The sequence below is a fragment of the Mesoplodon mirus genome, assembly GCF_964341445.2.
Source record: "Mesoplodon mirus genome assembly, chromosome: 7".
Taxonomy (NCBI): Eukaryota; Metazoa; Chordata; class Mammalia; order Artiodactyla; family Ziphiidae; genus Mesoplodon; species Mesoplodon mirus.
The window spans coordinates 36,233,852-36,258,936 of NC_138983.1; the positions used below are offsets into that span (position 1 = coordinate 36,233,852).

Genomic DNA, 25,085 nt, shown 5'->3' on the forward strand with positions numbered 1-25,085 from the left:
GTAAGGAGATAAGGAAAAGTGTTTGTGCCTAAAGTATATTTAATTAGGTAGAACACTTATTAACATGATCCTGATACTGGAGTAGAGAATGTTTAACACTTCAAAGCTAAGCATAGTAAAAGTGCTGCTGCTATAACTTCTTTTACAAGACAGAGAGGGTTCCACATAATTATCTTTATATATGCAGAAAAGGCATTTAATAAAGAGTATTTGACCAAATTTAACCTGTTTCAGGTTTTTAGAACTTTTAATTAGAAGGGAATAGGTAAATACTTATTAAGCATTGTGCCTAATATTAAAACATTAGAAGTAGTCCCATTAAAGAACAAGACAAGGTACCTACTATCATGCCTGTGTTATTTAGCATTCTTTGTAAGTACTGTCTGATGCAGTTAGATTAGAGAAATATAGTCTGCCCCCTGAATCCACAGGTTCATGCCTGTGTTATTTAGCATTCTTTGTAAGTACTGTCTGATGCAGTTAGATTAGAGAAATATAGTCTGCCCCCTGAATCCACAGGTTCCTTATCAGCAGATTCAACTAACTGCGGATTGAAAATACTTGGGGAAAAAAATTCCAGAATTTTCAAAAAACAGAACTTGAATTTGCCACTCACCAGCAACTATTTACATAGCACTTACATTTTATTAGTTTTTTTCAGTAGTCTAGAATTGATTTAAAGTATGTGGGAGAATGTGCGTAAGTTATATGCAAATACTATGCCATTTTATAAAAGGGCCTTGAGAATCCTCAGATTTTGGTATCCAGTGGGGGTCCTGGAACCAATCCCTTGTGGATACCAAGGGACGACTGTACATGGGAGGCATATTACTGAAAAGGAGCATTCTTTTTACCTGGAAGTTAAGAAAATCAAATGAAAATTATTAGAAGCAAAAGGCTAATCAGGTGACTGGTTACAAAAAGAAGCTTGGAAGTCATCTGTCCTAACAAACAAGTAAAAAGCCAGACAGTTGAAATTTAACTCTTCTTAGATCCATCAGAGAATTGAGATCACAGGACAAATGGCTGTCTCCCAAATTACAGAGACAGGCAGAGCAGAAACCAGTCAGCAGAAACTGTCTCTGGAACCAGTAAGGGGCAGGACAACTTAAACTGTAATTGACGAATTGCTGGCGGATCAGCGTGGACAAGTCTGAGAGTTAAATACTCAAGGGGGTCCCAGTCTTAGGGGGGCCTTCATAGTTTTGTGAGTTTTACGTATAGGAGCCCTACCAGGTTCTCACAGTGAAGACTGAGAAAAATCTCTTTTGCTTCTGGCAGAGGGAGGGGAAAAGCAGCTATTTTGAAAATGTCCAGAACATTCTGTTCTTCTTAACAAGGCCCACCTCAAAAGAAACTATCTTACTATCCCAGCCTACGGGCTTTGTGAGAGCCTAACTGACCTGGGGGAAGGGAAATACCCAATTCCAGCCTCCTCTAACCTTCCCCATGGAAGAAGAGAAATACATACAGACTTCAGCACCCTCTAGCCAACCTGTCCTACCTGGGGGTGGGAGGGGTGGGGGGACAAAGAAGCACTTGTAAACATCACACTGCAGGGGCACAAGCTCATTAAAAGACAGAGGACTATGGGATTCAGTCATAGGACTATAGAACATTTCCCCTCCCACCTCCTCACCTCACTACGACATCATTAGGGGCCTGTTTATCTCAGCTCTTTTTACCTGGTGCATCATGTCCAACTTTCAGCAGAACATTACAAGGCATACTAAAAGCCAAAATCGATATGTAAAGGATCAACAGCTTTCTATTATAAAAATACTTATAGGGCCTCCCTGGTGGCGCAGTGGTTGAGAGTCCGCCTGCCGATGCAGGGGATACGGGTTCGTGCCCCGGTCTGGGAGGATCCCATATGCCGCGGAGCGGCTGGGCCCGTGAGCCATGGCCGCTGGGCCTGCGCATCCGGAGCCTGTGCTCCGCAACGGGGGAGGCCACAACAGTGAGAGGCCCGCATACCGCAAAAAGAAAAAAAAAAAAATACTTATAAATTATATCAGGAAGGGAAAGGTCCTATTTATAATAACAATTAAAAATATAAACTATCCAGGAATAAACTTAAGATATAGGAAGAAACTATATGAAGAAACTTTAAAACTCTGCTGAGTAATATAAAAGAACACTTAAATAAATGGAAAGTCTTACCTTGTTTTTTGATAGAAAGGTTCAATATTGTTCAGATTTTAATTCTTGCTTATTCTGTAAATAATATGGTTAAGACTTGACAAGCTGATTCTCAAATTTGTAATGACAAAAGTTTGGAAACAATAGAAATGTTTTTTGCTTAGGGGGACGGTTAAATAAATTATGTGTTTACAGTTGAATACTATGTAGTATTTGGAAAGAAGAAATGGATTTTCATGTGTGGATATGAAAATATGTTCAAGATAGGTTAAAAAATTCAGGACAGAAGAGTGTGTTTAAGTTTCCATTTGCTGGGAATTGTTGGGGGAGGGCTAGAAGAAGCCGTGGATACATAAACAGGGGTATTAATTAGAAGCAGGTAGAATGAAAACGAGATAATGTTTGGAGGCTGTTTGTACAATTCCAAGTAAAAATTGATAAAGGGCATGCACTAGGGTAATGACAATGCAGAGTAAAGGACAGGTTTGAAAAAATATTTATGTGGACGTAATGTGTTTAAGCTGCCTGAGTATTGCAGATTGGGGGAGAGAGGAGTCAAAGATGATGACTCCAGGTTTCAAACCTGGTGACAATTTATGGGTTCACTTCTTTTCTATCGGACTGCCCCTCCTTTGTGTACTTGCTGTTCCTCTCTCCTCAGCTAAACAAGGTGACCATAATATGTCCTTCATCCCTTGCTCACCCCCAAACTCCCTACTCCTGTCTTCCTTATGCTCTTTCTTTCTCATAACTTCAGCTGTCGTCACTTTATGGATGACTCCCATATCTTTACCTCTGGTTGTGATCTCTTTCTCAGCCTCTGATCCATCATATCACTTGTTTGCTATACAGTTACAGTAGGATGCTATTATGTCATGGTCATAGTCTTAGTTCAGTCATACATCTGTTCAAGTTCAGCTGCTGTTGTGAGGTATATGTCACCTTGGAAAAGTTGCTTATCTTCTCTAAGGGTCAGTTACCCCATTTAGAAATGGGAATAAAAACACTACTTCTCTTTCAAGGTATTATAAGCAGTAAATGAATAATGATCTTCTAAAAGCAGTGCATTAACCAGGTCAGGTCATGATGATATCTTCTGTGTATGAGGTAAAATGAAAGTAATGAGATAATATTTTATCTACCTACCTATCTACTTCTGTTTGTTTTTGGCAGAAATTAATATAAGCCATCCTTTACTGGGAAGAAGTGTTCTTTATCACAGGATTATATCATTCTAACTTTTTGGTTTTAAAAGTCTCCTTTCTTTTATGAAATGATATTGGTCATAGATGGTAGTTTTTTTTTTTTAATTTTTAAAATTTATTTATTTATTTTTGGCTGCGTTGGGTCTTCGTTGCCGTGCGCGGGCTTTCTCTAGTTACGGTGCACAGGCTTCTCATTGTGGTGGCTTCTCGTGTTGCGGAGCACGGGCTCTAGGTGCACGGGCTTCAGTAATTGTGGCACGTGGGCTCAGTAGTTGTGGCTCGTGGGCTGTAGAGCGCAGGCTCAGTAGTTGTGGCGTGCAGGCTTAGTTGCTCTGCGGTATGTGGGAACTTCCCGGACCAGGGCTCGAACCCGTGTCCCCTGCAATGGCAGATGGATTCTTAACCACTGTGCCACCAGGGAAGTCCCAATGGTAGTTGTTTTTGTGGTTATTTTAATGTCCTAAGTGTTTTTTAAAAAAAGTTGCAGCCCTATGTTATTCCCCTCCTCAACCTCCACAGTTTCTCCTATTTACATCCTATTTACATATTAGTGTGGTGCATTTGTTATAATTGATGAACCAATATTAACACATAATAATATTAATTAAAATCTGTAGTTTACATTAGGGTTCAGTCTTTGTGTAGTACATTCTGTGGGTTTTGACAAATGTATAATGACATGTTTCCACCATTACTGTATCATACAAAGTAGTTTAACTACCCTAAAAGTACTCTTTACTCCACCTATTTGTCCCTCCCCCTTCTCTCTGAACCCCTGACTACCACTGATCTTTTTACTGTCTCCATAGTTTTGCTTTTCCAGAATGTCATATAGTTGGAATTATCTAATACATAGCCGGATTGGCTTCTTTCACTTAGCAGTATTCTTTTGAGATTCCTCCATATCTTTTTGTGGCTTGATAGCTCATTTCTTCTTATCACTAAATAATATCCCTTTGTATTGATGTACCACAGTTTGTTTATCCATTCACTCACTGAAGGACTTTTCTGTTGCTTCCAAGTTTTGGCAGTTATCAACACCTTGCATTTTAAGATTTTAAACTTGAAAATTTTTCTTGATGTTAGGTGTGTTCATTCCTAGGGCTGCTGTAACAGAATATACAAACTGGGTGGCTTAAAACAATAAAAATCTATTCTCTCACAGTTCTGGAGTATGTAATAAGAAATATATATATATATATATATTGGTCTTCATCCTTAATTCTTGGTCAGAGCTCCTAAAACTTTTGTCATTTTCTAAGTGATAAGAGCCATAGGAGCATCTTTTGATATAATATTTAGTTTTTGTCTCTGGTTCCAGAGTGATAAAAGTAAAACATCTTTTGTTATTCATAACACACCTCTTTGGATCACACCTGAGTTTATATTAATGAATGACTTTTGGAAAGCCCCTAAGGATGGGGCCTGGTTGTCATGAGAATCCACTTTTGATTAGGTTTGGAACTTTCAGCCCCCTCCCATCTCTGGGGAGGGGAGAGGGGCTGGAGGTTAAGTTAATTACTAATGGCCAGTAATTTAATCAATCATGTCTAAGTAATGAAGCCTCCATAAAAATACCCTTACTGAAGGGGTTTAGAGAGCTTCCAGACTGGTGAACACTTTGAGGTTCTAGGAGAGTAATATGCCCAGACAGGGCATGGAAATTCCACACAGCCTCATATCCCATTCCTTGCCCTGTGTAGGTCTTCCATCTGGTTGTTTCTGAGTTCTGTCCTTCATAATAAACTGGCGAATGTAGGTAAGGTATTTCCCTGAGTTTTGTGAACCATTTTAGCAAATTATTGAACCCAAGAAGGGGTTGTGGGAACCCCTGATTTATGAACGATTGGTCAGAAGTACAGTTGGCAACCTGGGACTTGAGATTAGTGCTTGAAGTAGGGGGCAGTCTTGTGGGACTAAGCCCTTACAGTGTGAAGTCTGCACTAACTATGGGTGATAGTGTAGTAACTGAGTTATAGGGCACCCAGTTGGTATCTGCTGAGAATTGGAGAATTACTTGGTGTGGAAAAAACCACACATCTGGTGTCAGAAGTGTTGATAGTAGAGGATAGAAAAACAGTGATTTTTCTTTCTCATAATCTAAAATCAAGGTGTTGAGAGGGTTGGTTACTTCTGAGGGTTCAGAGGAAGAATCTGTTTGATACCTCTTTTCTTGCTGCTGGGGAGGACCAACGATCCTTGGTGTTCCTTGCCTTGTAGATCCATCACTCCAATCTCTGCCTCCATCTTCATATGTCATTATTCCGGTATCTCTGTGTCTTCTAGGGATGTCTTCTTATATAGATAACAGTCATATTGGATTAGGGGTCCACCCTATCCAGTATATCCTCATTTAACTAATTACATCTGCATTGACCCTGTTTCCAAATAAGGTCATGTTCCAAGGTGCTGTCAGTTAATACCTCAACCTATGTTTATTGAGGGGCACAGTTCAACCCATAGCATGAAGTGATGCTTTCCAGACTGTTCCTGTGTAGATACTTACCCTTTTTTTGTTGTTGTTCAATCATTGATGATGATGTAATATTATCCATATCTTACTAATTGTGCTTTCAGCTGAAAACCAGTGTTCTTGGTAGTGTTGTAAAAAGAACGGGCTTCCTTGTGCTTGAATTTGGATATACTTTCAAATATGTAACCAGTAAGATCCATCCCAGACGCCAGTCTGTGCCTCTTCAGATTTTGGTTTGTATGATTCATTTGCGTACTTTGTGGTTTGTCAGTGAAGTATAAAAATAGAATAAAGTGAAGTTGATGTAAAATAATTTTCTTTAATAGAATTATCCAATGAAGAGTAAGTTCATTATTCTTTTCTTCACAGTTCTAGTACATAAAGAAGCTGTGAGAGATAGTGTATAACTTCTACAGACTCATTTTTCCCTTTCAGGTGATTATAATTTAGTGTTTTGCAGATTTCAGAAAAATTCTTTCCTATCTTTCTGTCATCTGACATTCCATGTGAAAACTGACCCATAAACCTGCCAACTTCCAGATCATCATTATAGACAAGGTTTCTGAATTTTCTTTATAGTAATTTCCTGATCAGAGAGAAGGAGAGAAAGGGAGGTAGGTTAGAGTCACATGGAAAGTTACTGAGCACTTCGAAAATAGTTTGCTGACAAACCTAATGAATCAGTCTGGCTTTGCTGTCTTAGTTTCTCTACTCTCATTTTAGGAAGGTGGGACCCTGGTGTTTTTGAGTTGACTCTTGTTTTGACCTTAACTCCTTTGTTTAATCTGCATTTCTTTTTTCATTACTGACATATCTGAAATGCAATTCTCTTCAAGTGAAAAGCATCCTGTATTACTCAATAATTGCTTGTATTTTTTTATAAACCTAGGGTAAAATTTGATCACTTCTTCCAACAAGCTATTTCATATGCATCTTTATTTCTCCTACCACAGACTAATCCAGGATTTTGATATTTTTGTCCTAGATTACTATCCTTTCATCTTTATCATATACAGTTTTGTGCACCTTTATGACCATGCCATTTACCTCTATCAGAGACCTGCAGTGGTTTTCCTTAACATGACTGGTCAAGGTTAAAATCCTTACTCTCCCCACTCCCCCCATATTTTATTCTAAACATTTCCAAACACACTATTGAGTTGTATCAATTCTCTATATATTCAATATTAACCCCTTATCAGATATATGATTTGCAAATATTTTCTCCCATTTGGAAGATTGTCTTTTTTTGTTGTTGATGGTTTCCTTTGTTGTGCAGAAGCTTTTTAGTTTGATATAGTCCCAGTTGTTTATTTTTGCTTTTTTTGCCTTTGCTTTTGGTGTCAAATCCAAAAAATCATTGCCAAGACTGATGTCAAGGAGCTTATCCTTTATATTTTCTTCTAGGAATTTTATGCTTTCAGGTCTTACATTCAAGTCTTTAATTCCTTTTGAGTTGATTCTTGTGTATGGTGTAAGACAGGAGTCTATTTTCACTCTTTTGCATTTGGCTGTCCAGTTTTCCCAGCACTATTCGTTAAAGAGACTGTCCTTTCCCCATTGTATATTCTTGGAAATTTTGTTGTAAATTAATTGACCATAGATGAGTGGGTTTATTTCTGTGCTCTCTATTCTGTTCCATTGATTTATGTGTATTTTTTATGCCAGTACCACACTGTTTGACTACTATAGCTTTGTAATGTAGTTTGAAATCAGGAAGTATGCCTCCAGCTGTGTTCTTTCTCAAGTTTTCTTTGGCTGTTCAAGATCTTTTGTGGTTTCATACAAATTTTAGGATTTTTTTTTGTATTTCTGTTGAAAAATGCCAGTGGAATTTTGATAGGGATTGCTTTGAACTTTCTATGTTTTTAGTGTTAAAATTTACCTCTTTTTATATTGTGTATTCATGAAGAAATTATACTGGCTCTAGTTATTTCTTTTCCTTTAAACTATATAATGTTTAAAGTTAAGTGGTTAACACACCATCCTATTACAGAATTAGAATTTTCTGAACCTCACTGTATATTTACCTTTATCAGTGAATTGTATATTTTCATGTTACTATTAGTGTCTTTTCATTTCAGCTTGAAGAATTCCTTTCAGCATTTTTTGTAAGGTATATCTAGTGGTGATGATTTTATATGGCTGATCTAGCTTTTATTCATCTGGGAATGTCTTCATTTCTGAAGGATACCTTTGTTGGTTAGAGTATTCTTAGCTGGCAATTTTTTCCTTTCAGCACTTTGAATATATCATTCATTCCACTCTCTCCGGCCTGAAAGGTTTCTGCTCAGAAATCTGCTGATAGCCTACTGGGGGTTCCTTCGTAGTTTACAATCTTTATCTAACTGCTGTTAGGATTTTCTCTTTGTCTTTGACTTTTGACAGTTTGAGTATAATGTGTCTTGGACAAAATAATTTTGAATTGAAACAATGGGGGATCTATTAGCTTTATGAACTTGGGTGTGCAACGTTCTCCCCAGGTTTGGGAAGTTTTCAGCCATTATTTCTTTTTAATAAGCTTTATTCCCCCTTTCTTTTCTCTTTTCCTTCTGGAACTCCAATGATTCTGCTATTGATTCTTTTGATAGTGTTCCATAGATCATGTAGGCCCTCTTTATTCTTTTTCATTCTTTCTTCTTTGTTCTTCTCTGACTGGGTTATTTCAAAGTTCCTATCCTCTAACTCATGGATTCTATCTTCTGACTGTTCTGTTCTGCTGTTGATGCTTTCTTTTGCATTCTTCATTTCATTCATTGAATTCTTCAGCTCCAGAATTCATGTTTGGTTCTTTTAATGATTTCTATCTCTGTTTATTTCTCGTTTTGATCATGTATTGTTTTCCAGGTTTTGTTAAATTGTCTCTTTATTTTCTTGTAGGTCATTGAGTTTCCTCAAATGGCTATTTTGAATTCTTTACTGGATAAATTACAGATCTCTGTGTCTTTGCCTTCAGTTACTGGGGGATAATTATGATCTTTTGGTAATGTCACAGTTCCTTTATTCTTCATGTTCCTTGTCGTTTTACATTGCTGTTTTGGCATTTGAAGTAAGTTGCTTCCTCCAATCTTTACTAGCTGAGAGATACTTTTTGTTGATCCTACTTGTGTTCTGGGGCTTTCTGTGACCTTGTATGGGTACATCAGCTCCACACTTCTTGCTCCCTCTGGTGGCAGAATTATTAAGCTTGTATGTCTTCTCTAAATCTTACTGTGACCCAGGCTGGCTGTTGGTTAACCTCTCTTTCATTTTCCAGAGGGTGGTGCTACAGCTCAAGATTGTGGTTTCTCCCTTGCCCATAGACCCTGGCTTGTTTTCTGTGTACACTCCCTGTCTACCTGAGCTTACTCTCACTGTTGTTGCCCTTGGAAATGTGAACAAGGAGCTGGCTGCAGAGTGGGGAGGGTCTGGCTGTGGCATTTGGGGAATTGGGAGTTCTGGTGGGTCAGATTAGGGGATCTTTGGATGAAGTTTTTCCAGTGACTCATGGTGGCCTTCCTCCTGGAGTCTAGAATGCAGAGAACCACATCCATTTAATGCCCTCTGGTATTCTTACCTGCCTCTTCCCTGAACTCCTCTCACGGAGCTCTTGCTTTAATAATACTCTGAGGCTGTGGGAGAGAGGTGGGTTTCTTTAGCCGTGTCCCCACAGCTGGGAAAGCTGTGTGCTCACTCACTGTTTTCCCTTTTCCCCAGAGGGATTCCAAACCTTTTTCTCGAGGCTGTGCCACCTTGGGGGGAGGGGTGATACTGGCAAAGGTCCTCTTACTCTAATGGGTCCAAACTTATTATTTTTTTGTTGTTGTTCCAACTGGAGTGCTGGAACTTCTTTAGGAACCTGAACTTCCATAAAGCCTTTCTCATCTGTGGGTATTTGCTCAAGTCATTGTTTTCCAGGTACCTCAGTTAAGAGGGGTTGGAGTCAGTTCACAGGCTCCTGCTGGTTCCACAGCCTGTATCAAGTTCTGTCTGCTTTTTACACGATGCAGTGGTGGGGGAAACTCCTTCTAGGTCCCTTGGCATATGGTGCTGGATTCCATAGCTCCCATGGGGACACTTTTGTTCATGGCTAGATACCAAATTTTAGATGCTAAAGGACAGTGAAAATGAGGGATGCCTTATGCTACCATGGAGCTAGCATCACTTCTCTTGCTGCTTTCTTTAGAAAAGTAAGATGCTTGCTATTCTGTAGCTAAGTCTAGAAGTTAGTAGGTCAAGAGTTAGAGAGATATATGGTTACCTTTATGACATGCTGTCTCAAATATTAATCCCGGTGTATTTTAGAGCAGAGGAATAAAGCACCATGTGAATAAGCCATTGTGAGAAGAGACAGTGCAAATTTATGTTGATGCTTCTGTTAAGTGAATAATAAGTATTTCTTATATTTTAATAGCATCTTGCAAATCCCTTTATGATGCAGCTATCTCATTTCATATTCACAAACCTGTAAGGTGGATATTAATATTACCGTAATAATATAAATGATGAAACTAAGACTTAGAGAGGTTAGTATGGTGGCTACTGCCACCAAATGAGCTTTCTTTTGTTTTTTTTTTTTTTGGCTGGAAGGCAGTTAGGATATAAAAAACTTGTCTTCACTGGGTACCACAAATTTCTTATATATAAATTTTAATTTTCATTCCCCTTTTTCACTTTAATTACTGCCTTGGGTAATTTTTTTCTTTTTTCAAAAGCAGGACACGTGGGTTACATTTTTGTTGACTTGGCATATCTGAGAATGACTTCCACATTAGAGAGGTCAGAACATTTTCCCTCAAGAATCTGATAACATTTTCTTATTGTCTTCTAGAATATGGTTTTACAGAGAAATTTGAAAGTAGCCTGATTTTGCTTTTATATGTAAATTCTTTCTCTTTCTAAACATTTTTGTCTGTATTTTCACAGTTTGTCTTTTAATTACAGTTCAAAAATTTTTGCTGAGATACACATATATGTCTGTTCACTGATTTTTATGTGGAACATGATAAACTGTTTTGATCAGCAAACTTAGAAAATCTTTACTCATTTCAAAAGCATGTTCTTCAATTACATATTGGATTGTTGCTTCTATCCTGTTTTAATTTTTTCCTTTAGGGAATAGAATTCTTTTATTGGTTATCATCTTCTCTCATGATTTTTATGTCTGTTCTTTTCTACAAATTATTAGAGGATTTTTCACATTTGCCCTGTACATAAATGCTGTCTTCTGAATAATCCATTCAGTTCTTTATTAACTCCAGCACAGATTTTATTTCTGCTGTTACATTTAAATTTTTTTGTAGTAATTCCTTATTTTACCCATTTCTCTTAGTTTCAGTCTCTCCTTTCTATTCCTGTTTCCTAGGGGATAGGCTGGTTTCCTTTGGGGTATACCATATAGTTTATACATTGTTTCTACTAATGCTTATAGGAATGTTTTCAGAGAACTGCTCTTTTTTTGAACTTCAGGCTGATACTACCTTTTTCTTGTCAAATAATCTTTTTTATTAGGCCCTATTTTTTTTTCTCTTCTGTTTCATTAAGGATAGCTTGGTTCAGAATCAGTGTTTGCCAGTAAATAAAGGGTCTGGATTGCCCTTGGCCCTGCTTTGTGTACTTGTTTGAGTTCCTTTCTATATCTTGAGCTCTAAAGTGAGTTGTTCATGTATAACCTCCAGTGTATGCCTATTATTGAAAGTCTGTCATCTGGTGCAGATTTTCCAAACAAAGCTGTCCATCTTGTTTCTCTTCATTGTCTTGCTGTCTGACATTCTAGTCCAAGGGTATAAGAGAGCCTATGATTCTCACATGCACTACTTGCATGCGTTTCCCTGTGTCTTTTCTCACTTTGCAAAGCTTTACTTATGAAGATTGTACCTCGTCATACACCTGTGCCTCTGCCAGAACTGCCTTTCTCTCCACACCTGTCTACAACACACATATTTTCTGGGGTTTGCAGCTTCCTTCTGAGTATAGATATATAGAAAGAGAGGAAACCATGGGGAACAACACTATAGCAACTATAAGAAGGTATACCTGTGCAATAGAGAACTAGTGCCCAGCTTTGGAAGTGACATAATCTTTGTATTTCCAAATCAAGTGGTAGACAGTAGACAAAGGATAAAGCAGATTCCCTTTATGTGATCTTTCACATGTGTAGCCTTGTTTGGTTTTTTCAGTATACTGTGTGTTAGTTATTATTCATATCTTTTGATCTAATTGTTTTCATAATTAGTAGAAATCCTTACCAGATTCTGGCAATCTTGTTAGTCTAAATTTTTACTATTATTATTAATTTTACTATTATTATTTCTATAAATAGAAAATACTTATTAAGTATATATTTTGTGTCAACACTGATGTAAATGCTTTAAGTGTATTAACTCATTTAAGTTATAACAGCCCTTTTGTGGCATACTGTAATTATCACCATTTTATAGGTGGAAAAAATGAGGCATAAAGAAGTTGAACACTTGTCTAAGAGTACTTAGCTAACATATAGCACAGTCAGGTTTTGAAGCCAGGAAATCTACATATTTGCATAGCACAAGTTTTTATCCTGTTTTTCAGCATCTTCATGGGCCCGCCCTTTCTCCTTCATTCCCTACTTCTCTCTCTTCCTTTTTTCTTAAGTTTCTTTTATGACTACATAAAAGACTATATCAGGAACTGGCAATGAGATACCATTCAAAAATATGACCTTTTTTGAGTTTTAGAATGTGGAATATTAAAAAAGTATGTATGTGTGTATATATTTTAGTTCTTTAGGTATTGCACTAAGATGACTTTCTGAAATAAATTTTAAGATTTTCAAAAGTATGAATTTGTTTAGATTGCAAATTTATTGAACAGAAGTAATTTGTTCTTTGTAGTTCTTCCTTTATTGGCCTTAGGTGAGCATTGGGCTGTGGCAGTAATGTCTAACCCTTTTGTGTAATCCTCCCTAAGCACCTAACTTAAACTAGGGAATGACTTGACTATCAGTAAGAATTAGATTCATTGGATTAGTGCTGCCAATATGGGCACCACTAGATAGATGGCTATTGAACACTGGAAATGCGGCTGGTCTGGTTGAGATGTGGTAGAAGTATAAAACATACTCTGGATTTTGAAGGCTTAGTATGAATAAAAGAATATAAAATATCTCATTAATTCTTAAAAATATTTATTACGTGTTGAAATGACAATAGGTTTTACTTACTAGATTAAATAAAATATGTTATTAAAATCAATTTTTGACTGTTTTTTATTTTTCTAATGTGACTATAAGACGATTGAAAATTATGTATGTGCCTTGTGTTATATTTTTATTGGGAATTCAAAATTGTATAAGGTATGGTAACCTTTTCTCTAGGGGTCTAGTATGGAAGAAGACAGACAGGCAATTAGAGTAGTGTAGTAAGTGCCAGATAGGAGCTCACGCATGGCAGACATGTAACTCAGTTTTGACGGCCTGCAGAAGGTGACCTTTAAGGCAGTGGTAATACCTTGTTTTTTCTCCCTTTTACCTTCTTTTGAGGACTCTTAAGTCTACTTTTTGAATGGAAGGAAATAAAAGTCAAAAGCTATTTTAAAAAAAATTGAGAATCTTTTTTCTAGTAGTATTGGTTCTCAGTCTAATGAAACAAATTGAGGTTGAAGTAGAAGGCCTGAGTCTGCTCACAGAGACCACTGCTCCGCCCTCCCCCCAGACAGGCTAGGACAACCAAATGGATGGTAGTGCCTCTTGCTAAGTATGGAACACAGATCAATTTTAAATCTGTTGCGTTCAGAGTGTGAGACATCTAGATGGAGAGGAACATTAAGCAGTTGGATGTATGGAACTAGAGTCCAAGAAAAATCTCAGCTGACAATGTAGATTGAAGTTAGGTAATGTCATAGATAAGGTATGAAATCAACAGGAAGTGAGTAAAGTGAGAAATGGACAAACCTTGAAGAAATAGGGAGGGTTGAGAAAAGGGCATATAAAGGTCATTGGAAAAGAATGGCCAGAGAAGGAAGAGTTTAGCCAGGAGAGTGTACTTTCAAGAAGCAGGCAAGTGCAGATAGTATTACATGTAGCTAGGAGATAGAAATAAAGACTGAGAAATACCCATTGTCTTTAATACTGAGGAGGTTACTGGGTAGAAAGCAGGTTCCCTGGAAGGGGTTGGGTTAGGTCGCAAAGCCATATTGCAGAAGGTTGAGGCATTAATGGGAGGTAAAGGACTGGCGACAGTGAAGGTTATTGTTTAGCAGTGAAAGAGGTGAAAGGGGAGGCTTTTGGCAGTTAGCGGGATGTATCTAGCATACGACGATTGTGATATTTAACATATTGCAATTGTGATATTTAGCATATGACAATTGCGATATTTAGTGTATTACAATTGTGATATATAGCATATGACAATTGCGCGCCCGTGCACACGTGTGCGTGCATGCGTGTATGTTTGTGGTCTCTGGGTTGTAAATCCATTAGAACCATGATCTGTACCTTTACATTCTTGGAATCCAGTATAACATCCTTCATAAGGTAACTACTCAATAAATGTTGATCTTGATTTTAATTTATTAAATATCTCTTTTTCAGTAAGATTCTTTATCAACATCATTTCCAAGTTCTCTAAACATTAAATCTATATAAGAGTTTGATTTCATCCAAGTCTAAATGCACTAAGGCATTTGAGCATGGCTTAAGGGAAAGAAAATGGGCTTCCTAGTCCACCAAAACTATAATTCACATCTAGGCTCTGACACTTTTTAGCTATAGGATCTTGAACAAGTTAATGTTGGCCTCTTTTTCCTCATCTAGGAAATGAGGATGATAATACCTACTCTTATAGGGCTGTTGTAGGAGTCAGTGAGAAAACGTAGTGTTTTGTGTTGTACCTTATGCGAAGTAGGCACTCAGTACATGTTTTGTAGAAAAACAGCAATTTCACTGCTACACATGCCAGCATTATAGTCTTTATAATTTGATTTAAAGCAGTATATGTAATATAGTTTATAACTTTAAATAAGACCAAGCATACACAGTTGAAATTTGAGTAAAAAATTAGCCTTTGAATAAAAAAAAATGTTTCTTTTCTTGCTCTCTCCTCCCCTTTCCAATCCAGGTCCTGAGGGAGTCTAACAAATTAGCAGAAATGGAAGAACCACCCTTACTTCCAGGAGAAAATATTAAAGACATGGGTCTGTAATGGTATTTTTTGTTGAATTTCCTCCTCTTTTGTGACTGTACAGACTATTCAGTACTCTCAATGTACAGAGAACAGGCTCACTGCCTAGACACCTCCTGTTTGGTGGACTCATTACTGCCAGCCTTCCCAGCATCCAGTGTGTTCTGTAAGCTTAAGTCTAGACCTGTTGGTTGTGTTTGGATTTGGACTACTGGGAAACATGCAAGTTGAATGATATTCTGCTGCTTTTCTGGTTTGCTTTACTTTCATTGAAAGTAGGTGACTTATTTTAAAAACTGTTGCTGAATTTCGTGAAAGTAAATTTCATTATTTTGAATTACTGCAGTAAGATAGTGGGTTGCATAGATAAAAAAATTGAATTGTCACTTTGTACAAGTAATTTTTCTTAAAGCACATTCTCTCATTTTGCTGCTTTATTTTTTCCTACTCTGAATATGTCAATTTTGGATAAATATATTTCATCTCCATTGCAAAGCAAGCCGTTTTCATGTAGGTGCCTTTCTTTGTCCAGCCTAAATAACTAAGCATTAACTTATTGTATGGACTGGAAACTGGAAACACACTTCTAAGCTATTTTTTTGTCCTCATGCTTTTATTTTGTTTCATTTGTGTGCTGATCTACAAAATACCCATAGCTTTTTTAATTTTTAAGATGTTTATTTATTTATTGAAGTATAGTTGACTTACAGTATTAGTTTCAGGTGTACAACATAGTAATTTGATATTTTTATAGATTACACAACATGCAAAGTTGTTATAAAATATTGACTATATTCCCTGTGCTGCACATTACATCCTTGTAAATTATTTATTTCACAATTGGTAGTTTATACTTCTTAATCCCCTTTACCTGTTTTGCTCCTTTCCCCACCCCTCTACCCTCTAGTAACCACTAGTTTGTTCTCTGTATCTGTGAGTCTGTTTCTGTTTTGTTATATTTGTTCCTTTGTTATTTTAATTCCATGTATATGTAAATGGTATGGTGTTTGTCTTTCTCTGTCTGACTTATTTCATTAAAAATAATACCCTCCAGGTCTATTCATGTTCTTGCAGATGGCAAGATTTCATTCTTTTCTAGGTGTCCATCAACAGAGGAATGGATAAAGAAGATGAGGTACATTTAGAACTACCATATGACCCAGCAGTTCCACTCCTGGGTATATATCCAAAAAAAAAAAAAAAAAAAAAACCCCAAACACTGATTCAGAAAGATACATGCACCCCAGTGTTCATAGCAGCATTATTTACAATTTCCAAGATATGGAAGCAACCTAAGTGTTTGTCAATAGATGAATGGATAAAGAAGCTGTGGTGTGTGTGCGTGTGTGTGTGTGTGTAAAATGGAATATTACTCAGCCATAAAAAGGTGAAATTTTGCCATTTGCAGCAACATGGATGGACTTGGAGGTCACTATGCTAGGTGAAATAAGTCAAAGAAAGACAAATACTGTATGATATCTCTTATATGTAGAATCTAAAAAGTACAACGGACTACTGAATAAAACAAAAAAGAAGCAGACTCACAGATACAGAGAACAAACTAGTGGTCACAGGTGGGGTGAGGGAAGCGGGGAGGGGCAATATAGGGGTAGGAGATTAAGAGGTACAAACTATTAGTTATAAAATAAGCTACAAGGATATATTGTACAACACAGGGAATATAGCCAGTATTTTAGAACAACTATAATGGAATAAAACCTTTAAAAATTGTGAATTGCCGTATGTGCACCTGTAGCTTACATAATATTGTACAGAAACTATACTTCAATTAAAAAAAAAAGAAAAGAAAAAATTGTATGCTTGTGTTCATAAAAGAACTCTGTAAAGAAATAACGTAAGATGATTAAAAAATGTGGTATGTTTATATATTTATATATATGCAATGGGATATTATTCAGTCATTAAAAGAAAATACTCATAGCTTTTGAGAAATAAAGTAATATATAGGAGAATGCAGTAGATGGTTTTTCATTCAAAGTAAACACCACCTTTCATTTGATTATCAATCATAATTTTTAAAAGCACTTAATAAATGCCAAATTTCCCCTGGCCACATGTCATTTCCTTGTGTAAAAATAAGCAAGCCAAAGAGGACCTATCCCCTAAATGTGTTGTTTTTGCCTGAGGTACATTTAGTTCCTTCACACTTAGCATTTCTCTCTTCTTTCTTTTAACTCTTGATTGAATACCTCCATATTCCTTTTTCCCCCCTACTCACCTCAGGTATCCTAAGCTTGTTCTGCTGAGCTACCTACTAAGTTAGGTGTTACATGTTATTACCACTGGATATTATATAATAACAGTAGTTATCACTATTAAGTGCTTACTGTCTCATTTAATCATTCTCACAGTGATCTTCTGAAGAAGATATTAATCCCATTTTGTAGATGAAGAAACTAAGGCATAGGGAGACTACCTAGCTAGTAAAGTTATAGCTAGCATTGAGACAATTTTTTTTCCCTCTTCTAAGCCTAAAGCATATTCTATTTCCACTATGATAAATGGCCTTGTAAAAGATTTTCAAGTTACCACTCAATCTCTTTTGTTGTCTTCTCCTCCTTTAGATAGCAACACTCCAGTTAGGACTTCATTGTTGGCTCATTTCCCTTTTCTCTCCTATTTGCTCTTTTTAGTTGATCATATCTAAATTAGTAGCTTTACCTACCATGAATTTACTGATGACTCCAAAATTTGTTACTTCTAGTGTGAACCTCTGTCTTAATATGTGTAAAACAAATGCCTGTGTCTTAGACACATGCCCTTGGATATTCTGTAGATATCCCTTATGCTCAGCATCTCCAAAACTGTCATCACCTTTATCTCTAAATTTACTCCTTTTCTTTTATTCTTTCCATCGGTTAATATTAGCATTGGTTGTCCATTCACTCAAGGCAGAAATCTGGGAGTCATCCTCGGCTGCTCTTTTTTTCTGAACTCTGACATTCAATCAGTTACCAGATCCAGAGGAGTAATCTCTAAAAATTTCTTGAATGATATCTTTTTCTCTCATTTTCATGAGCCCTTGGTATAATATTTATGTACTTTGAATTTCAGGTACCTATGAGAAACTTGTAGGAGTTTGGGAGAGAGAGCAGGGCTGGAAGTAAATATTTTGGAATCATCAGAATATGGATATTAGTTGAAAATGAAAGGAGGAAAATAACCCAGAGAATGTATGGAGTAAAAAGAGGGCCAAGAACATAGCTTTGGTAAATGGTAGAAGAAGAACCAGGGAGGGAAACTGAGAAGGAATGAAGAGAATGTGATATAATATAAATTAGAGAGATCCAGACTGTATACTTACCTTGTCCAAATAGTTACTTTACTTTCTTACTTCTGTATTTTAGTTTAGGTTCTTCTCTGCATTGAGTGCTGTATCAACATCTCTACCCATTAAAAGGATACCAGCCAGTGGGGCACAACTCACGTGGCTGTGTTCCTTGAACCTTCTCCGATCCCATAGCTTAATGGACTTTCCTTCTTCGTATTACTTAGAGTATGTTTTTGTGCCTCTCTTTCTGCATAGATTGCATGTTCTCATATATTACATTTATTTGTATATATTTTACATCCTTATAGATATGTACTCTCAAAGTCATTTTGAACTGCCTCATGGAAACTATTATTGATTCTTTGTGAGCTCAGGGAAAATTTGAGAGGATTGGTAAATCTAAGCTCTTTTGGTACCACTAGGCAGTATCAATATTGGGAAATTTAGAGGAATACCTAACATATTAAATAAAATATTCTGATTCAAAGTCATCTGTATAGACTTGATTATTCTTCAAAAAATTCAATGTAATACAAAGGATAAGGCTGGTAACCTTGAGTGTATTACTTCATATAGAAAAGACATTCTTAGTTGGTTTAATGTAAATCTGCAGTTTAGACATTTTTTAAAAGAGTAGTGTTAGGAACATCAACAGAATGCTTTAACAGTAGCAGCAACAGCCTCAGAGTATTGTGGCCTGCACGCATCAGCAGTAGAGGTGGCCCCAGACGGCAGTATTTCACCCTTTAACACAGGAGACAGACTGTGCTACTTGAGTGGCTTAGCTTTGCATGATGTGGTGGAAGGAAATTTGAATTTGCAGTCATAGGAATTGCATTCAAGTCCTAATCTTAGCAGTTACTGGTTATGAAACATTAGACAATTTGTTTTGCTTCTCTGAGCCCTGGTATTCTCATCTAAAAATTGTAGGTAATTAGAGGTTTTATATTTAAAGTTTGTTTTGAAGGTTAAGGGAGGTACTCAGGTAAAAAGTACTTTATAAATTCTGAAGTGCTAGGCTATCAGTGCTGGTTGTTACTATTGTCATTCGCTCTGGTTAAGATTCCTAATCACAGTCTCTCTTCTACTTGGTACAAACTCTGCTAGGCATAAATTCTCTCTTCAGAGTGACTTAGCTGCCACCAGCCTGAGGAAAAAGGATAAAAGGGACAGAGCAAAGCCAAGCCTAATGATGATAATAGTAACATAGCTATAAACCCTTGTATTGGATTGGCCAAAAAGTTCGTTCGGTTGTAAGTAATTTTCATCAAGAAGTTTATTGAATAATATATTCATTAACCAAATGAACTTTTTGGCCAACCCGATATCTAGTAGAGTACTTTTAATTTTGGAAGCACTTTCATGTGTATTATTTCATGATTTTAGAATAAAGGGGAAGTGTAACAAAAACTTTGGGCTGGGACTAAGAGAGACATATCCTGTAGTAGAATATAGAATAATAAGACTGATTTTCTTGTGTGAGTGAAGAAAATTGGCTCTGGAAAACAAGAAATGTTTTTAGTAACATTGAATAAAGCTTTCCCAGTTGAGATAAAAATTCATAAGGGCAAGAAAATGTCTGCAAGGCAAGTTTATGTATCTTTCTATAATTATTGGTTTATTTAATTTTAATAGCTTCCCTCTAAATGAAACATTGGAAATGCATTGGAAACAATGATTCAAATAATTTAGCTCATACTTGAACATTCCCAGGGGAGCTATTTTGAAGGTTAGAAATGTTTGTTAGAAGATCAGTCTCATTTCAAATTCCATACAAAGCGGTCAGTCCTTCAAAGTGAGGAATAGAAAGCAAAGTCAGGAAGTTGCAATACCTTATTAAACATATTTCATGTTCCTAAGTTTTCCCAGAAGCCCCTTGAAACGTTCTTAGAAATTTTTTGCTCCTAATTGTGCCTTAGTTTCTTGGAACAATGAAGGTGTTCCTTTACCTGCTGCTTTGTTACCATAATGACATAGCAGGGATTTATGAATGTTTTAAGATACAAAAAACCTTTGTATTGGGCATATGAACTCTACCATATTAAATATTATTTTGAGCTGGTGGTAGCTGAGTTACCCTGCTTAATTAACACGTTTTAAAAAGCGATAATACTGTATAGATTCATTTATCATTTAATTAAACAATGCTTGTGGTTATTTCTCTACAAAGTTTGACATCTGTTGCTCGGTCAGGAATATAATACCCTCGTATTGTTATTTTTTCTAAGAATCTATTTCATATATGTTTCATTTTCTGTACAGTATTTTCCATATAAATATAATCAGGTCAGGAGTTTCTGTTATTATGTTTTAGGTATTGTATAGTTAGAGGAATGGTGACACACTAGACTGTGGCCAGAAGAAGACCAGCAGATTGGAGAGATGATCTAGGAACTATGATTAGATGATTGGTGACTGTGACTTGAGACATTTACTGTTGTTCCCACCTTTACCACTACTCCTCCACTCACCACTCCAACTGCCACACCTAGTCTGTCCATCAGGGAGAGTGGCCATCTTTGTTTCCTTGTGTCTGTCTCAGGGTAATGGATGTCCCTCCGCTTCTTCAGTCCTTCCCATTTATTCTACATTCCTTCCCAAGATTAGTGTGTGGTTAGAAGCTTGGATTTGGCATTTGAGGTTTCTTTGAATCACTGATTCTGTGATTTTTTTGATCGTAATTTAGACTAGCAATCAGAATTCTTTTAAATTTTGTTTGTGAAAAGATGATAGCGCAGTTTTTAATAGTGCACAATGTATAGTAAATTGTGGGCTCTTTTCCTTTTCAGCCAAAGATGTAACTTATATATGTCCATTCACTGGTGCTGTACGAGGAACTCTGACTGTTACGAATTACAGGTTATATTTCAAAAGCATGGAACGGGTAAGGCTTGTTGGATTAGATTTTTATATGTACATCTGTGTGTTGTTTGTTCATCTTTGGTCATTGTTAATTAAAGCATTTCTAGTTAATATTTTTCTCAGCTATAATTGTACAGTATCAGTTGCTCAGTTTTAATTTTTTTTTCCTTCTTTTAGGATCCCCCATTTGTTTTAGATGCTTCTCTTGGTGTTATAAGTAGAGTAGAAAAAATTGGTGGTGCTTCTAGTCGAGGTGAAAACTCTTACGGACTTGAAACTGTGTGCAAGGTAAATGTTGTAATACGTATGCAATTTTTTTGTTTATTTGAAAAGCTTTCTATTGAATAGATATTTTAGAAACTTCCAAAATATCAAATGGATTTCATGCTAGAAGCGTCATTCTGGTAGAAGAAAACAACATTTAGGAGTAATAAAAAGGTGATCGGTCGTGAATTAGACTTGAATTTTTTGGACTGAACACAAAGTACTCTCACATTCATTATTTCATTTTTGAGCCTCATAAAAATCTTGAAGTAGGCATGATGGACATTATTACCTTTAATTTACAAATTAGAAACATAAGACTCTGAGCAGTTAAGGCTCATAGTACTTTGTAGTGGAGGAACTGATTATGATACAATCACCTCTCTTTCCTATTTCTAGTTCTCATAATTTTTCCGCTTCTAAAACAGTGGTGAGGAAAACTTCATGTTATAGACCTTCTGCATTTTCTTATCTAACTGGTATTCCTTAAGTGCATTGATACTTGAATGAGAGTTAGATTGTTATAATCTTAACATTCAGTTATAAATATTTAATACCATTGCCACTTCTAAGGTCATTGTTTTTACTATATACCCTAATTAACAGCTGTGTACATCTCACTTCTAGATCATCTTTTTCCTTTCTTTTGCTGTTCTGCGAGTGCCAAAAAAGTAAAAGCAACAGCATATGCGTAACTTTCAAGATCCTTTCTCATGCCAATCTTAGAAGCTTTATGAATCTAGTATTAAAACTAATGACTTAGTAATTATTTGTGTGCTTTTCCATTATAGTTGGAAGGGCTCTAAGAGTATAATAGCTGTCAGCTGTGTGACAGGCACATTGTCTCATGATTGCTCTTCTGTGGTCTAAGAGTAAATAGAGCATAGAATATAAGAGGACATGAAAGAGGGTGACTTTGAAATTTTGATCATTTTAAACATAACTTTTTCCATAGAACAAGACCATTATCAATAAACCCAAACATTTGTAGGGCCCCTGTTATGGTGCTTTTGGAGAGCTCTGTTAAACAGAGTGATTATGAATATCTCTATTAGTTGTAAAGGTATTTACTGATGAAAAACAAAATATCAGCTTAGGTTCTCACACATTTGTTTTAGAAGATGGTAGAGCTGGCATTCTAATTTTTAATCAGATTTATGATAAAATGTTCTACTTGTTCATGTTCTGTAGGTGCATTGTAGTGGAGTGTCTCTGTGTGCTCAGTTTTACAGAATGCAGTGGAAAAAAGCTATTTTGAATTCTGTCTAGTTGAAACCACTTAAATAAAATGAATAGTCTTGGGCTTCCCTGGTGGTGCAGTGGTTGAGAGTCTGCCTGCCGATGCAGGGAACACGGGTTCGTGCCCCGGTCCGGGAGGATTCCACATGCCACGGAGCGGCTGGGCCCGTGAGCCATGGCCGCTGAGCCTGCGCGTCTGGAGCCTGTGCTCCGCAGCGGGAGAGGCCACAACAGTGAGAGGCCCGTGTACCGCAAAAAAAAAAAAAAAAAAAAAGAAATGAATAGTCTTAAAATTATTCTTAATCCCGTTTATTTTCTTAGTGCTATTAAGGTCTCAGTAAATTGGAACATGAATATCTACATTCAGCCTGAGCATAGCAAACTGCTTGAGAACAAATAAGGGAAGGGAATTTTGCTCTTTAGATCTGACTTTAGAGCCTGGATGGTATCAGTCAAACTATTCAAAGTTTTTGCTAGTAGATAGTTGAAGAACTTGGGACATGGACTGGAGGAAGACCTTTAGGCAGAGTTTGGTTCTATCAGTCTAGTAGCAGGAGCCTTATGAATTGAAGATCCAATGGAAATGAGTCCTGGAAAGGGATTATAATGATCACCAAGCATAATGGGAATGAATACATTTATGAAATATAACAACAGCTAATCAGGTTTTTAATAGGGAAATTCATAACAGACATTGGGCTTTCACAGGGAAAGGACATATTTTTTTTTAAGATTTATTTATTTAATTTATTTTTGGCTGCATTGGGTCTTAGTTGCGGCGTGTGGGATATTCGTTGAGGCACGCGGATCTTTTGTTCCAGTGCATGGGCTTCTCTGTAGTTGTGGTGTGCAGGTTTTCTCTTCTCTAGTTGTGGCATGTGGGCTCTGTAGTTGTGGCGTGCGGGTTCCCGAGCACGTGAGCTCTGTAGTTTGCGGCAAGCGGGCTCTCTAGTTGAGGCACGTGAGCTCAGTAGTTGTGGCGAGGGGGCTTAGTTGCCCTGTGGCATGTGGAATCTTAGTTCCCCGACCAGGGATCAACCCACGTCCCCTGCATTGGAAGGTGGATTCTTTACCACTGGACCACCAGGGAAGTCCCAGGACATAATGTTGATAGTGTGTATCAGCTATGTAATATCATGACTTCAGATATAGTATCTCTAATCTCCAGTGCCTACATCAGATGCTGGCTCCTTCAGTGGCCTATTTTGAGTTCATAAGCAGAGGGAAATTTTCTGTCCTCTGAATTGTGCCTTGTATCAGAGTGTCTTGTGTTTATTTTTGTTTCTCTCAATAAGGCATTGTAATTTCCCTGCCTCCAGGAGCTGTTGTCTATTTTTGTATCCCACATTCAAATAGTTGCCTTATTTGTTCATTAAATAAAAAGTGAACAATGATAGGTGACTTGGATCATAACTCTTTTCTAGGATATCCGGAACTTACGGTTTGCTCATAAGCCTGAGGGGCGAACAAGAAGATCTATATTTGAGAATCTAATGAAATATGCATTTCCTGTCTCTAATAACCTGGTAAGAGGTTTCTCATCTTTGAAAAAGCTATATTATAATTGTTGGTGTAGTGTCAAGAAACTTATCTAGGCTATTTAGAATCTCTCTGTTTACAATCCCACCTTGCCAGATGTCTAGTTTAGGTTTAATCTATAGGACCAGCTTTTTAGAGTATAAAATGAGGAAGCTGGACTACCTGATTTCTGAGGTCCATTCCTGCAGACTGATATTCTGTCATTATATGACCTTTCTATCCAGGGTATTTCCATGATGAAAAGCTGTATGTGGTTTTCATTAGGATGTGAAATCTTTTTAATTGAGAGCTGAGAGTTAAGTCTAGCAATTTCAGGAGGGAAGGATGGATAAATACTTAGAACTGAGTTCCTACTGTGTGCTATTAACAGTACTAGGTTTCCTCATTTATTTTATATAATCTAACTTCTACAGTAGCCCTATGGTGCTAAATATTATTTATCCATATTTTAAAGTTGAAACCAGGAGCAGGGTAAACAATTGACTCAGGGGAATAGTTAGTAAGAAGTAGAATTTAGAATCAATCCTGGTCTTCTGACTCGAGTTTGAGTGTTTTATCATCATAGTTGTTCCTGCTATTCTGTCTACATTAATGATAAATTAAAGTTTCTTTTTTGGTACAGATAGCATGCCCTAAAATAAAAAGTTTATTCAGTATGTTTTAGAAAATGTAGCATAATCTTTAAAGCTGCTTAACTGCAGATATCTGTGATGTCAAACTAATTAATTATATCAGAAGATGTCTTTTTTATGTAATATCTTTCATTATTTAGAAGTAAACCTAAAACAGCTACCAAAGATATCTGAAGGAAACATGGTGATATGTTAGCATTTGATAAATCTTGGTGGCAGACCTTTGTGCTTTTCTGTGCTTGAAAATATAAAAAAAAGTAAGTTTTCAAAATTATAAAACAAAAGCTAAAACAACAATAT

General features: G+C 36.6%; 1 protein-coding gene across 8 annotated transcripts in view; it reads left to right on the top strand.

Annotated features, from left to right (window-relative positions):
* The window catches only part of MTMR2 (myotubularin related protein 2), a 111,880-nt gene that overhangs the window by 44,576 nt on the left and 42,219 nt on the right, over positions 1–25,085 (top strand). For all 8 annotated transcript variants that reach the window (XM_082627323.1, XM_082627330.1, XM_082627325.1 and 5 more), the window contains 4 exons: positions 14,895–14,970; positions 21,039–21,133; positions 21,289–21,399; positions 24,039–24,140. In XM_082627323.1, coding sequence (XP_082483449.1) covers positions 14,895–14,970; positions 21,039–21,133; positions 21,289–21,399; positions 24,039–24,140 — 384 coding nt within the window. The remainder of the gene's footprint in view (positions 1–14,894; positions 14,971–21,038; positions 21,134–21,288; positions 21,400–24,038; positions 24,141–25,085) is intronic.